At 43.1% G+C, this 15,092-nt stretch overlaps 1 protein-coding gene across 1 annotated transcript; it reads left to right on the forward strand.

The window, feature by feature from the left end:
• Positions 1 to 496: 496 nt before the first annotated feature.
• On the forward strand, positions 497 to 13,063 carry LOC115326006. Its single transcript, XM_040220486.1, has 12 exons — positions 497 to 1,008; positions 2,510 to 2,699; positions 2,786 to 2,986; positions 3,094 to 3,144; positions 3,911 to 3,967; positions 4,158 to 4,220; positions 4,617 to 4,661; positions 5,257 to 5,295; positions 8,706 to 8,914; positions 10,039 to 10,198; positions 11,205 to 11,330; positions 12,622 to 13,063. Exons 1-12 carry the CDS (start codon positions 610 to 612, stop codon positions 12,630 to 12,632), a joined length of 1,551 nt encoding a protein of 516 aa, XP_040076420.1. The 5' UTR covers positions 497 to 609; the 3' UTR covers positions 12,633 to 13,063.
• Positions 13,064 to 15,092: the final 2,029 nt, after the last annotated feature.

A 15,092-nucleotide genomic window follows, 5' to 3' on the forward strand; every position in this document is an offset into this window, starting at 1 on the left:
CGCTCCCAGGTTCGCGCGCTTTTTTTTTTACAGTTATCGTTTACCACCACGACGTCGTCCGCGGCAAAGTGAGTATGCCAAGTTGTGTTCATTTTAGCCGGTTGATGTACTGTTTATGTACGAATTCGGATATACCGCCATTTTGTATGTAAGTGTGGCGAAGTGTGGTTCTTGTCCGTATTGGATCTGCTGGTTTCATGTATCATGCCGCGCTCGCTAGGCGCATACGCTTGTGAAAAAGCTGCTCGAGAAACAAGAAGAACTCTTGAACTTCTTGGGTACGCTGGCGACGACGACGCACAGGAGACAGAACATGAGGGTGTTCAAAATTCTCCCGAGCTACCTCCGAGATCCGCCGCCGTTGAAGATACCAGCGAGCACTGCCGCCAAGAGTCCAGGCGCGAAGAAGATTGCGATAAGGCTTGTTCGTTCGGTGAGTTTGTTGAAGGCGGCCTGCCAGGTCTGGGTGCTTACGAGTGCAGCGAGGCTGAAGAAGGTACAGGCACGCCGGCCGGGTTCCAAGACTCGTTGCGAGAGTGGGCAATAGATCATGGAATTAAGAGAAGGCCACTGACAGCTCTCCTCAAGCTTTTAAGAAGTCGGGGTGGAATGCCCGACCTACCGAATGATGGACGCACGTTGTTACAGACACCTCGCAGACCACATGAGCAATTCCCCATCAGAACTGTGGAACCAGGGAAATACTGCCATTTTGGACTCGCTGCTGGGTTGCAACATGCATTGTGTCATGTGGAGAAGTTGCCAGCTGTACTTTCCCTCACTTTTAACATAGACGGCTTGCCCTTGTCCAAGAGCTCCAAAATGCAACTCTGGCCTATTCAGTGCTTGGTTGGTGGGATTGATGATGTAGCACCATTCCTTGTTGGTGCATTTGCAGGGCACTCGAAGCCAATGTCTTCAAACGATTTCTTAGTTACTTTCGTTGAAGAGCTGCAGGCACTGCTTTCACAAGGTGTCACTGTCAATGGCAGTCTCGTGCAAGTCAAGGTGAGGTCCATCATTTGTGATGCTCCTGCACGAGCCTTCATAACAATGACGAAGGGTCATGGAGGCTACAGTGGTTGCCCAAAGTGCACGGTCGAGGGCTTGTACTTGGATGGAAGAGTAGTGTTCCTTGACATGGACTGCCCATTACGCACAGACTTAAGTTTCAGGCAGCAGCATGATGCAGAACATCACAAAGGAGAGTCCATCCTGTTGAACCTGCCTATCAACAGTGTGCACGATTTGCCCTTGGACTATATGCATCTTGTGCTGCTTGGGGTCATGAAAAAACTGCTTTCATTGTGGACTTCAGGACCACTCGCTGTTCGCTGGGGGCCGCTAGAGCGGCATGCATTTAACGAGAAAAGCAAGCAGCTGCGTCCTCACATTCCAAGCGAATTCCCGCGAAAGTCTCGAGGACTAGATGAAATAGACCGCTGGAAGGCAGTTGAATTCAGGCTTGTTCTTTTCTACACTGGACCTTTGCTTCTGAAGCTGTGCCTGACAGATCGCCTCTATCAGCATTTTTTGCTCCTCCATGCTTCTCTCTCAATACTTGCCAACCGACAGCTTTGTCACCAGCATGCCAACTATGCTGGTGAACTCCTGAGGTGTTTCGTTTCTGATTTTGCTGAGTTGTACGGAGATCACCATGTATCTTTCAACGTACATTGCCTCATACACCTTGCCTCTGATGTTCAAAGGATGGGGGAGCTTGATTCCTTCAGTGCATTTCCCTTCGAAAGCAACATGCAATTGTTGAAGAAGCAGCTTCGCAAGCATGGGAAACCTTTGGAGCAGCTGTGCAATCGAATTGCAGAGGCACGGACAAAGACGTGCAGAAAGTCCTCTGATGGTGGGAAACTTGTGGACCTCAGTCATCCTCACTGTGGAGGGCTGCTGTTGTCGGAATGTTGCCCTCCTGAGTACCGGATGCTAACATGTGGGAACTTTAGAATTTCTCTAAGTGAACGGGACAATTGTTTCTTGCAAGATGGCCATGTAGTCATTGCCAGGAACATAGCCCACATGAAAGGCTCAAATGAGCCATGCATAATTGGCCAGGAGTTTCTTGTCAAAGAAGAACTGTACTCTGCACCCTTTGAATCCTCAAGACTTGGCATTTCTGTTGTTTCACACCTGTCTGAGCTAAAGCCATGGCCTTTGCGTAACATCCAAAAAATGGTGAAGTTGCCTTGGGACAGCAAGTTTGTTACTTTGCCAGAACTGCACACTGGTTAACGTCCCTGAATTTCTTACATCATGCGGACTTTGCGGCCTGGCCTAGACAGCAAGTGCAAACAACATCTGTTTCGTGCATTTAGGTTAGTGTTAATGCAAGAGCTAAACTTTCTGAAACTTTCCGTTCAATGTTTAAATTTAGATGACTTGTTTCCATCGTATGTAGACCGCCTGCTTCCTAATGAAAATATCTGACATTTTCTATGTGCTATTCTCCAATTGTCAGTAACCAAAAGTTTCTTTTTTTTTTTTTTTTTTACAGATGCGATATGCCATTGTTGAGTTCTTGGGCCTTGAGCAGGTTGAGGTCGTACCAGCCTTGTGGGTCGACGATGACCGCTGTGCATGGCCGAAGCATATCAAAGGAGATAAAGTGACAGCAATGGTGAGGAAGGCAGCACCGCCAGATGCATTGTGGCAGCAGTTTGATGTGTCCGTCAAAGGGCTGTTTGGTATGTACTATTTCAAGGAGCATGGGAGCCTTCCTTGGAACCTGATATGATATAAGAAAGCTGACACAACCAACTCTTACTTTTAGCAACATACGAACAAGCACGAAAAAAACTTGAACGCAGCCAGTACACCTCAGACCTGAGCAGCGACAACGAAATGCCCCCAGGCAAGAGAGTGAGAAGGCCGCCTCCCCAATGGTCAGAGTCTGATGCTGACCCAGCACCAGCAAGGCCGACTAAGAAAGTTCAACGGAGAGTTCCCACAGTTCCAAGTGATTTTCCCCAAGGTAATTTGACCAGGATCTGACTCCTGTCTGATGCTGTTGAATGACAATGTCATAAATAAGCATAGTCTGCTGCAACCGAGGTGCAACCCAAGACACTTATTTTCCAGCCATGGTCTCTTCTGTTCAAATGCAGAGTAGCAGCTCTACGGGGAGTGAAAGTAAGCACACCTCAACTTTAGTGTGTCTTTCATAGCGTCTCTCGTGCCATTAATGCTATGCTTTCCTATTCAAATTTGTGATATTTGATAGAAGCTTGACTGTGGTTTTGTGTATATGAGGTCCTGACAAAGCTAGGTATGTACCTAGGGCAATGCAGATGTCACTAGCCGACGCTAGTGCCACAGATGGCCCTAGCGTCGGCTTCCATGCAAAGCATTTCATGCTCATACCTACCCTCGGGGAGGAGATAGGCTGCTCTATTTTTATCTCTGTGTTATGACAGTATTAGCAAAGTTTGTGTCCCTAAATTTTATATATAATTTTCTCTTGTTAAAGGGAAGATGGGGCACTTCTACATTTGAGAAAAAACGCTCGAATTGCGTTCATTTGGCCTTTAGAATAACAGATATCAAAATTATATTTCAATGCGACGCGCCGGAGAGCCACAAAAGCAATTTCAAAATAGGGCTGAAGCCCCGCCTCCCTAGCCTTGGGCAGCCAAAAGAGCCGTCGATGACGTCATGGACAGCGACTGTCTTTCGCGTTTTTCTCGCGTTTAACAATACTTACGCAGCAAATGGTTTGGGTATTCGGGTTCACGGGGTAAAAATACACTAGAATTCACTTCTAACTCATTTTTTCCAAGAAGCTCCGTAGCTTCCCTTTAATTTGGTGCTGTACTCCAGATCATGCAATGTTTGCATAATCTGATGGCCATCAATAGCCAAGTCTTTTCTTTTTTTCTTTGTTTTCGTTACGCTTTAGATGCAGGCAACCTGCCTGATCACCCAGGGAGCAGTTCTGATGACCCCTGTGTGCACGGTAAGAGCCTTTTGTACTGTCTAGTTTTGAATTTTTCAAAAATAAAAATCCTTATCACTTAGGTTGCAATTAAAGGTTCCCTCTCGCCTGTTTCTAATCCAAGGAGAAATATTCACTATCAAGTTCTTAGTGCAGATATGGACAGCTTTCAGCAGAGCATTAATTCCCACTGCGTTTGTGCGCTCTACAGGTGACAGGCAATCACGAGCATCCTCTTTTGAAGCCTTCGATGACTCCAACCTTACAGACATAGGTAAGCATTTAAAATAGCATGCCACTTTTTCCGGACCGTAGTCTGTGGACTATACATGCCTAGAAAGCTCATATTTTACACTGTGCGGACTATCTGAGAACATGAGCATATACCTATGTTCCCAGGTTTCTAAATTTATGTCCATTCTTTTGCAAAAACCCACTGCTACTAGCAAAGCCTGCTTTGCTTCTAAGAAATTAATTTAAAAGTAATTAAATTATATTTACTGTATGCAGTGTAAAACATATATAAAGGTGGCACAAGATATGAAATCAAGCGAGTGTTTTGCTCTTGTATTCAACAATACAGTTTATTTCATTTTTCATCCTATACTATCTGCAACTTATAAGCAAGTTTCAGGCAAGTAACAGTTTTTTTTTTTGTTTTTTTTTTCAGTTACAGACATTGGGGGCTCACAAGAATCAGTCTCTTTTAATGAAGGTATTAAATCTTCAAGCCCTCTCTGAGTAGTTAACGTTGGGGCTGGGAAATTAATTTAATACATTAATGGCTCACTAAGTCTCAAGTGATTAATCGTTAACTTGAATTTAATGTCAGTTGAGCAGGTTGATCTACTGGCAATTGTCCCGTTCAAACTTCATCACACTCTGCAGTTGACAATTTTTGTAAAAATTGGTGTCTTACTGACAATGTGTCAAAAATATACATAGGCTTTTCTAAATGCTACATATGAGAAAGCTCTCCGAGAATAATTGAAATATTCAAAGATAGGTTGGCATCCATATTTTAAGCTCTGGCACTTATGTCAAGCTTCACTGCTTTGCACCAATGTTGTAGGGTGAACTTTCACTGTCTTGAACAGGCATACCCTGAGAAGTGGCCGACGCGGTTGAACACCTCTGTTTCATGGTCCCGCGGAAATTTTGCTATTATAGGTTTAATTTCATTGGATACAATTCATTATAGGTTGCCTCATAATTTTATATTGTGGTGCCAACGAAACAATATTGACCTATATGCGTATAGCAATGATACACAAATATCCTGAGTGTTATTGATACTTGTGAATTTCTAGGGCATCAGGCAAGAGGGAGAGAGGATCCACAAGACCAGGGTAACTGCTTTTAGCATTTATACTGAAACAGTTGCATCCAGTGGACCTTTTCTGCATTAGATCCTAAGTTCATATAAATGTATCAGACAGTGAAAGCTTGGCACAAGGCATTCTTTCTACACACCTAGGCCAGTTGATAGAGAGACAGTCCGATATAAATTTTGTCATGATCGGATAGTTAAGCAAATAAGGCTGAAATTTTTCATTGGTATATAACTCTTGCGTCCTTTGTACCTTTCACACTATTTGTTTCTTCTTTAACTATACAAAGAGGGCCAAAGAAATCTAACCCACTTTAAGAAAATCACAAAAATCAGTTTCACATTTATAGACACTGTAATTTACAACATGTGTTCAGCTAGGCAGTGAATTTGTTTTATAAACATTTTGAAGAAAAAGCTTTCCTCAGTAAGTTGCAAATAAAAATAATAAATATCCTATCGTCTAGCATGGAGTTAAGCCTATTCCAGACCGGAGCTTAAAAACATTGTTGTGGGGCATTTATCAGATGAACTGGGTGACGAAAGCAAAGTGACAATGGTCTCCTTTCCTACACTACCTGTGTTAGCTTCCTAAAACGCCCCAATGGCCTGCAACAACGTTTTCAAGTTCCGATCCGGAATAGGCCTAAACCCATGTATGTCCATAAAAAAATGTAGTTTTTATTAATAACTTTTTACTGATAACAGTTTTTTTTCCACAATAAAAAAAAACGCAGTGTCTAGCGTTACGTCCGACGGAACCCGAAATAAAAATTAAAGTTACGTCCGACGTAACTTTACGTAAGGATTCGAGTTACGTCCGACGTAACCCAATATGTAAATTAAAGCTACGTCCGACGGAACTCCAAATAGATAATAAAGTTACGTCCGACGCAACTTTACCTCAAGGTTTCGAGTTACGTCCGACGGAACCCAATGTGAAAATTAAAGTTACTTCCGACGGAACTCGAAATAAAAAATAAAGTTACCCCCACCCTCTGCCCGTTTCGACCTGGATGAGTTTCGTACTGGCGTAGGTCGTGGCGGTCGTGGTACCGGCACGCCTTCATGTAATTACCACTGGTTAGCGGTTGTACTGCAACTTTCTCATCTACAGCTTCTCAGGCTCGCAGCACGCGTGCTGCGGTTTCCATTTTTAATGTTTTTCTTTTCTTTTGCGTGTCGCACCTAGGAGGAAGTGGGTTCATATCTAAAAGCAAATCGAAAAAAAAGAAAATTCCTCTTAAAGGGCACATGAAAAGAAAAAAAATTTTTTTTAAACGGCTTAGATGGAAAAAGGATCTCATAAAACGATTTTACAACGAAGAAAAAAAAATTTTAGAGCTATATTTACGGCGCGAGATGATTTTTTGTCAAGCGCGGTGTAACGCTCCTCCTTTCCACTTTTCTCTCTCGCGCCTGTGCGCTCCGCGGGGAGGCGAGGTAAGCCGCTTGGATTGGCTTGGCTGCTCGGCTAGAAAACGTGCCACTTCCTTTCAACTTCGGCGCGCACTGTGTTGTTGGGTTTGTGTGCTGGTGGTGGAAGCGGTGGTAGTCTGCTCCGCGTCTTTTACGATGGATCCCGAGTTGAAGCGCAGACTCCTCGACCGGCTCGGGCAGCTAGGGCTTCGCCCCTACGAGAACACGCCTCGCAGACCAGGGAACCCCCCTGCGGAAAGTTTGGAGGCCAGCGATACGCCTGCGGACAGCGTTGCCGGCGGGTCGCGGCTCCCGCCCGAGTCTTCGAGTAGACTCGAAGACACGCAAATGCTCGTCTGCCGGTACCGCATGTTTACTGAAATCCTCCTGGTCACGATCACGAGAACTGCAGCCTTTCGTCGAGCAGCGGCGTCGCTTTCGTTGAACCGGCATGTCAAAAACAACACCGCGCCGACCGTGCTCCGCGCCCCTTCGGAGAAAAAATGGCGGTCTTTGTTTAGTTTCGTAAGCGTCAAAACGGAAGTGATGATTTTCTTATGCTTAAAGTTTCTCAAAAGTCAAAATATTTTGTTACAAAATAAGTGCAACAAAAAAATAAAGAAAATAAATAACCTTCAAAGACCATAGAAAGCTTTCGAAAGAGCTGAAGCACCACGTGATAAATAAGGGCCAGTCACGTGATAAATATGGGCCACTTTTCCGCGGGGCCCGCGGGCGCCAACTACAAATTCGTATTACGCCGTAAATATAGCTCTAAAAATTTTTTTCTTCGTTGTAAAATCGTTTTATGACATCCTTTTTCCATCTAAGCCGTTTAAAAAATTTTTTTTTTCTTTTCATGTGTCCTTTAAAGGAGACAAAATTCGCAGAAAGGAAATGAAAAAACGAGAAAAAAAAAGTGTATGTAACGGGTATCGAACCCGTCGGGCCTACGCAGCCTCTACATACGAGGAACACACTCCAACCCCCTCGACAAATCTGGAGATACAAATACAGCCGCGATTTTGAACAATTTATCAACGCTGCATTGGACGTCATGTAGAAGTAATTATATATATTTTTATGTTTACGTCGTGTTTCGGCCACAAAGCGTAACATTCAATAAGGTTCCGTAGGTTACACAGGCCGTAACTTATTTCCGTCGGACGTAACTCGAAACCTTAGGGTAAAGTTACGTCGGACGTAACTTTAATTTTTATTTGGAGTTCCGTCGGACGTAACTTTAATCTTCATATTGGGTTACGTCAGACGTAACTCAAAACCATGACGTAAAGTTATGTCAGACGTAACGCTAGACACTGCGTAAAAAAAATGTATTACCTAGGTGGACCCTTGTAGTAAATTAGACTATCACAGGATGAGAGACTGATTTTTATATTTTACTGCGATAGCAGTTATTGGGAGCCTTCCAATAAAATCCTCCCTACGCCTATCGCAAAACAATCGTGGTTCTGTGATGGCCTCCTAGATGGTGCTATGGTCCCGCTGGATCTACGCAAAAAACAAGTGCAGTTCTGCAGCCGTCTTCTAGATTGCATTACGGGTTCCATCACTCTACACTCTAGTTCCAGCATACAATGGCAGCGCCCCCTTCCTCGCTAGTTTTCCGGTTTGCCTGGGTATGTTGCATGCTCATTCTAACTTCCATTGTGTTGCATTGCGTGGCGGTCTTCTCAATGATGCACGACGCATATACGAGGTAATTGCATAACATTCCTAAACGTTCTATTGCATTTCCGCTGTTCTCACAGTGATTCATGTCACGCCTCAGTGTGATTATGACAACTTTTTTAATGTGGGTTAGATTCCCTTGGCCCTTGCTACATATTAACATAATGAATTCTTAGCATGTGACAAAATATTTTGTAGTTTGTCGTCGTTCAATTTTGAATTCAGCCTCTATATATTTTTATGTTCATTGGTGAATCATGCAATGCCTAATATGAATGATCATGTAAATTATGTTTTAATTAATTGTTTCCTTTATAGAACAAGGGTTCAAGCAGCACGTCTTGAGGCTCCTCAACATTGTCCGTTTCACGGTCCAGCAACATGGGGAAATGCTGAACAAGCTCTGTGAGGTCCTTCCAAGCCATGCAGTCGTCGTACGCCCCCGTCTCGTCGAACAACCGTTCAACAAGCTAGACGACCTCTTTGCCTTTGACAAGACGTTGGTGAACGAAAAGGCGGCGATGCTTGTGAGCACTTTAATACAGCTACACAGAGTCAACAATGCTGCATTTTCTAAAAGAAGGTGCTATACACTGCAGGGCAGTTCAATGAATGTCTACCTACACGTGATGAGATTCTCTCTAAATGAACCCGAGTAGAAGTGCCAAAATTTGGCAACTTCGTAAATTGCCTTTTAAAAGTCTGGCTGTGCTTTGGGTTCTACATCTGCATGGCATTGTGATGCAACAGTTGCATATGGCTGTAATATCTGAATGCATGGCAACTCTGTCATGCATCTTTTTGCTGCATGGTTCCACCATAAAAGGAACTATGCAACATATTGCTTTTCAGCAATATCTTCATGTCTTATACAAGGTGTTTCAGCTAACTTGTGCCAAGAGTAAAAAAAAAACAAAAACGCTGGTGCATGCTAAGCCTGTTGAACCAGCACAGTATTGTTCACGGTCCTACAGGCCGAGTCATAATATTTTTTGCGATGCGACCGGAAAACCTGGAATTGTCAAGGAATTTTGGATCATCTGGGAAAGTAAGAATTGTCAGGGAAATCGTCAAGACTCTGGCCAAATCAGAGAAAAAGGCCAGTGCGAGTGATGCGGTGGTGTGCAATGAAGCCCAAGAGTCGTGCATTGACGTGCTGCTAAATAACATTGCCAGGAACTTTGTTAAACATGACCTTTTTTATAGCAACATAAGGACAAATTTCATTACATTATTTTAAATTGTGAGCTTATTCATATATTATGTGTTTAATAGCAGTTGTAATATTTCAACACTTCTGTAACGGTCGGGGAATTTGATCGAAATAGTCAGGGAAAACCTGGAAAAGTCGGGGATTTAAAGAAAATATTTTGCTAGACACCGCGGTTCATAAATAACTTTTTAAATATATATTTGGGTGCAAACCCCCAATATAAACATTGTAGAGCATGCTGAGATACTCCTAATCAGGTTGTTTCCATGAGGATGGCCTTTGTGTGTCTAATTTTATTAAGCTCTAATGAAGGCGCACGAGATTCTTAAAAAATCTCACGTGGCTATTTGCTAGCGTGCTGTGATGTTATCTCTGTTCTACCCCACCTAACTAAGATTATTCAGTCCAAACATAAACACTGTCATGCATTTTATGCAGGTCCAAGAATTCAGGGAACTCGGAGGGAAAACGGCCAGCAAGGCGACAAAGAGCATGCTAGCGCACCTGCTCGGCGACCAACTAGCTGCACAGTTTTCGTGGGTGGGCCGGAAAGGCAAACAGAACTTCTCGTCCTTGAGGACTGCCACTGCAATTGTGGGTAAGTTAATATATCTACACTTTCTTTTCTATTACTCAGGCCAGTGGCGAAACATGCATGCCCCTCCGATTAATCCGAGCCTGGCCCAGCATCTTTTTGATATCAGCCCCCCCAGAAAGGTTGTCTGTAATCTGGGCCTGTCCATAATTAGGCTTGCGAGGTTAAAGGGGTGCTGGACTGAAATTTGTATTTTAGAAACCAGGGCAGCAAAACCGTCAGACAGGACACTGCGAACCCCCCGAAACATTACTTGTGCAGCAATATCTCAAGCGAATGGCCGTATTTTTTAGGGGCGCGTGACGTCACATTTCTAGCTAAAAAAGTTTGGAGGATAGGAAGCAGGCTCGCTTGTGCAGCAGGGAGGTGAAGCCCCCCCCCCCCCCCCCCCCTTCCAAAAAAAAAAAAAAGAAGCAAGGAATGCATCGTCGCACGCCTAATTGCTACATGAATTTAGCCACCCATTTGCTGTATGATTCACGAATAATGGTTTGTAGCGTCCCACCTAGTTTTGTGATATCAGTATTTCTGTTCAGCATCCCTAATAATTATATTCATTAAGTTTTATGCTTGTTATGGTCTTTGTCAGCTTTATCCCAACATAGCTTTCACTGCTTCGAAATAAATTTGTCCACCCTTTATCTGAAAAGGATGCAGATGGTCAGTGGATGTTCTACAGCTGTGTCATCTAAGGCAATCAATAGGGAGGGAAGTGCATGTGACCCATCTGGCCCGAATGCTTAGAAAAACTAAACATTTGTTCTGTGCTGGGGTTTAACCTCAAGACTCCAACGGTCTTTTTTATCTGTTGGTGGACCTTCTTTACAAAAATTGTGTTTATAATAATAAGCAAAAATGCATCTATTTCTCCAATTGTTATCAAACTGGCTGTCGAAAGTCCAGACATTGGGTTGATCTATTGACGACGCAGTATTCAATGGGAACACTCACATTCATTGTGTGAGGCATCACAGGTATTATGTTATTCATACACACTTATTAATTTCAGCTGCTGGAAGGCAGCTGCCGGGAGGAAAGGATGCCATAGAAGAAGCCATCAAGTCGTGGCTCCGTCACGCACCTGAGCGCATGGCCGGAAAAAAAGAAAACCGAAGAGAAGTCGACCAAGCTGACGGTATGCTTCCTGCCAGTCTGTAGTGTAAGGCTTCCAAAGCTTTGTCGCTATAGATGCCTATGGGCTACAGCATGCGAGGTCGTCATTATTTCATGGGCAGTGCTTCCTTCAATAAATTATTGTAATTAATCATTCATATAACTGCCACAGTATTTCTTTAATACAGTAGAATGTTGGACATCCCCCAGTTGGGGCAGTAGCTACGCCGTTTCAGAATGGCTGGAGATTGTGTGCTGAATTCCCTGCCAAGGCAACTGCATTTTCATGAGGGGAGATCCTCAGATGCCTAGGAATATCTAGAGCGTGCCACCGTGACATTTCCTATACCTCATAGCTGTGCCGAGTCATGATCATATTTAATTTTTCATCTTGATGTATAATACACTTGCAATAAACCATTTATTGCTAGTCCACTTTTTGGCAGAGTAGCCTTACAGTTAGAAAATTGCATACACATGGAAATGTAGAATGAAGGCAGTCCTATTACAAGGTGCGCACTTGTACTACTCACGGTTAGTAGTTGTCTTATTGGCCCTGTTGCAAGGTGCCAGCCTATGTTTTGGTTTCCAACGATCCTATCTTGTTCAATGGGGTCCAGCACTTCTCTTCATACACATAGTTCGCAATCTAGTTCATGGAAGTCGGTGGATAGTAAACAAGTCCGTGCTAGGACCAAATGATGCCTGTGTGCTTGGAATTTGATCTCAGTGCATTTGGTTATTAATATGTTATTTCAAACTTTCTATATTCACAATCTGTCCTCGTGTTCAGGGAACGCTTCTCTCAAACACAACTTTTTCTATAATACTATACTATTCTGTTTGTATTCATGAGCCAGACGTGCAAGCAATACATTGTTCGGATCAAAATAAAAATTTCAAAAATGTTTGTATCGAAAATTATATAGAAATTTTGATGTGTGTTTTTCAGAAATAAGTTGGTAGTGGAAGAGTAAGAAGGGACTTGTATGACTGTCATATAGGACCTAAAACACCACATTGAATTTTTTGAGCACATTCTTGTTTGTGCAAACCTTTTTGTGTGTCGCCTGGTTAAGACACTTGTCATTCCTCAGATCGCCATCTATAAGCCACCATCGTGCTTGTTTAGCATGGCCTCTTCAGCCTTTTAGTTCAATGCATAGCAGCTGAAGTTCTTCTGTTGACTGGTCATTTTCTCACTTTTATGGAGCACACCATAGTTATTTATACTCACTTAACCTCAGTTAGAAGGGCTAGTATGCAAGAAACACCAAAATAAACTCTAGTGACTTTTTTCTTTGAATTTCCAGATTCCGAGTAAACGGAGCCAGCAACCGGATCTGCAACACCGTCCGACGACTGCAGCAAGCCGCACCAAGGCATTTACTTGTCTTTTTATTTTTATTTTGAAGTAGTGACAATGGTTTTTGTTGTTTTATTCATTGGAGAGGCCACTTCTTTGTTATCTAAGTGCACCTTTTAGTCATTCACAGCTTGTTTGTAGTTTGGTTGTCTAATTTTCTTGGACCTTTTACCTCCCGATATGCCAGCAAAGGAGGCTGAGCATAACAGCGTCCAACACTGCCAGGTGGCCCATAGTTTGTCTCCATCTAAAGTGGACCGCAGCAGACGCTTTAAGCCATCGCACCAATCTAGTTGCAGAGGCGTGACATATAAACTTGCAGTTGAACGCCAGATTATGTGGCGCTTGTAAAGGCCCGTTCACACTCTTGCGACCGAGTAAGTCCAAGAAAGACAAGACCGATTTTTAAGCCTCTTACAACGTTTTAGGACCGGATGCGCTGCTGCGGAGCTGGTCCTAAGACGTCGTAAGAGGCTTAAAAACCGGTCTTGTCTCTCTCGGTCGTACTTGGTTGCAAAAGTGTGACCGGGCCTTTTGTGTCAATTTCTCCAAGCTAGATTGTCTTCGGCGGCTTGTAGCGCCCGCCTCTGTTCATTTTAGGATGTGACAAAGTGTTTGAACTCTGACAGTGTTGAGCATTCTAGTCTTCTAGGGAAGGGCGGGGAAAATGTGCTTTTCATTTCATTTCACTTCTGTTTTCTGAATAGTATATAAATGACACCAAGCAACATTTATTTCTCCTAGGTGAAGGAAGCTTAACGAGATAAGTCTATGGGAAGTTTACTGCTTTCATCTGAATGAAGCTTTTTTTTTTTTATCAAATTTACTACCTTTCTTTACAATTTATTGAGAACATTTTGTTTAGTGTGTTAGACTTTGCCCCGTGGTTTGCGAGTTATTTCCTCCATGCTGTTTGTGAACCCATGTTTTGTGTTCTGCTATGTTTATACCGTTTTGTACTTGCCTACATGCGATTCTGAGTGTTGTGAAACTTTTTTTCTGCTTTTTATGACGGAATTCGCATATACTTTAGTGTTATAAAATTAAAGGTTGAAAACTAGTGACACTGCTTGAGAATGTGGCACAACGGTGAAGCGTTATTGTTCCTACTCTTGTGATTCATTTTAAACTGTGATATCTGCACGGGCTGCATTTCAATTGTTTTGTGTCAACTTGCGTGGATACCTGCTTACCTTATTTTTACCAGGGTTCCGTCAGGTACAAGAAGTATCTATGATATGATGTTCCCCTGCTAGTCTGAATAAAATGTTATTCCTTGCATCACCCAAAGACTTTCTTTCCATATGTATCTGAGGCTTTGATAAGGCCACATTTTTATCTTTCAGGAAGAGCTCTTCACCAAAAATGCATTATATATTTCCTGTGCTAATGCTTTCCAGTAATCAAAGTGACTGTATGCCACTAAACATTTGGGCTGGGAATTCTATTCTAGAAATGTATTTATTCATGTATGGCACTTTACTGTGGAATTGTGCATTGTGTTTGTACTCATGTTTCCTTCTTTCATTGTTGGTTGGAGGCTGCAGATTGAATTTCTGAACATCACGGTGACACTAATATATTCCAGGTTTTAACGACACTACACTGTGGTGGCAGGCTGTTTTGGATTACTTCTTTTTCAGTGTGATATCACCATCTTAATATATTGACATTGAAGCGAACTGCCAGCTGCTTTGATGTTAATACATTAGGGCTGTGATATCACTGAAAATTAGTTACCCACGACAGGTTCACAATCTTAATATATTGACATTGCAGCGAACTGCCAGCTGCTTTGATGTTAATACATTAGGGCTGTGATATCACTGAAAATTAGTTACCCACGACAGGCACCCTACCACCGTAAAGTGGTGTCGTAGAAGTCTGGCATATATTGCTGCTATAGTGATGTATAGAAATCCAAAGGTGCAGCCTAGCCTACTGAAGAAACGATACTTGAATGCAAACACACTACGCAATATCCGAGTGAAGAGACACATGAATTGGTGCATTTCCAGAATAGAATGCACACTCCAAATTCTTAGTAGCAGCATCTCGGTCGCTTTGATCACTGGAATGCATTGATCAGCAGCCTGACCAGTAGCCCAGGTCAGCTCCCCTGAAAATAAACAGGATGTCCCACAGGCATCCCCTGGACATCTGAACAGAAAAATCGGATGTCCGAAGGACGTCCGAAAATCCGGTTTCGACGTCCGTGGGATTTTTGTTGGTACATCGATTTCTTTGCACGGGACCATCCTACGGATGTCCCTAGTACGTCCCCGGGATGTTCGTGGATCTCCTACGGACGTCCAAATGTCTGTTGGCGGATGTCCAGCGGATGTCCACCGAACATCTGTGGTCCAATGGGGGATAGAGCAAGGCACAATGATAAGTTTTACTGTCGAGGTCGTTTGG

This window comes from Ixodes scapularis, unplaced genomic scaffold (genome assembly GCF_016920785.2).
Source record: "Ixodes scapularis isolate PalLabHiFi unplaced genomic scaffold, ASM1692078v2 PGA_scaffold3__209_contigs__length_174095766, whole genome shotgun sequence".
Classification (NCBI taxonomy): Eukaryota; Metazoa; Arthropoda; class Arachnida; order Ixodida; family Ixodidae; genus Ixodes; species Ixodes scapularis.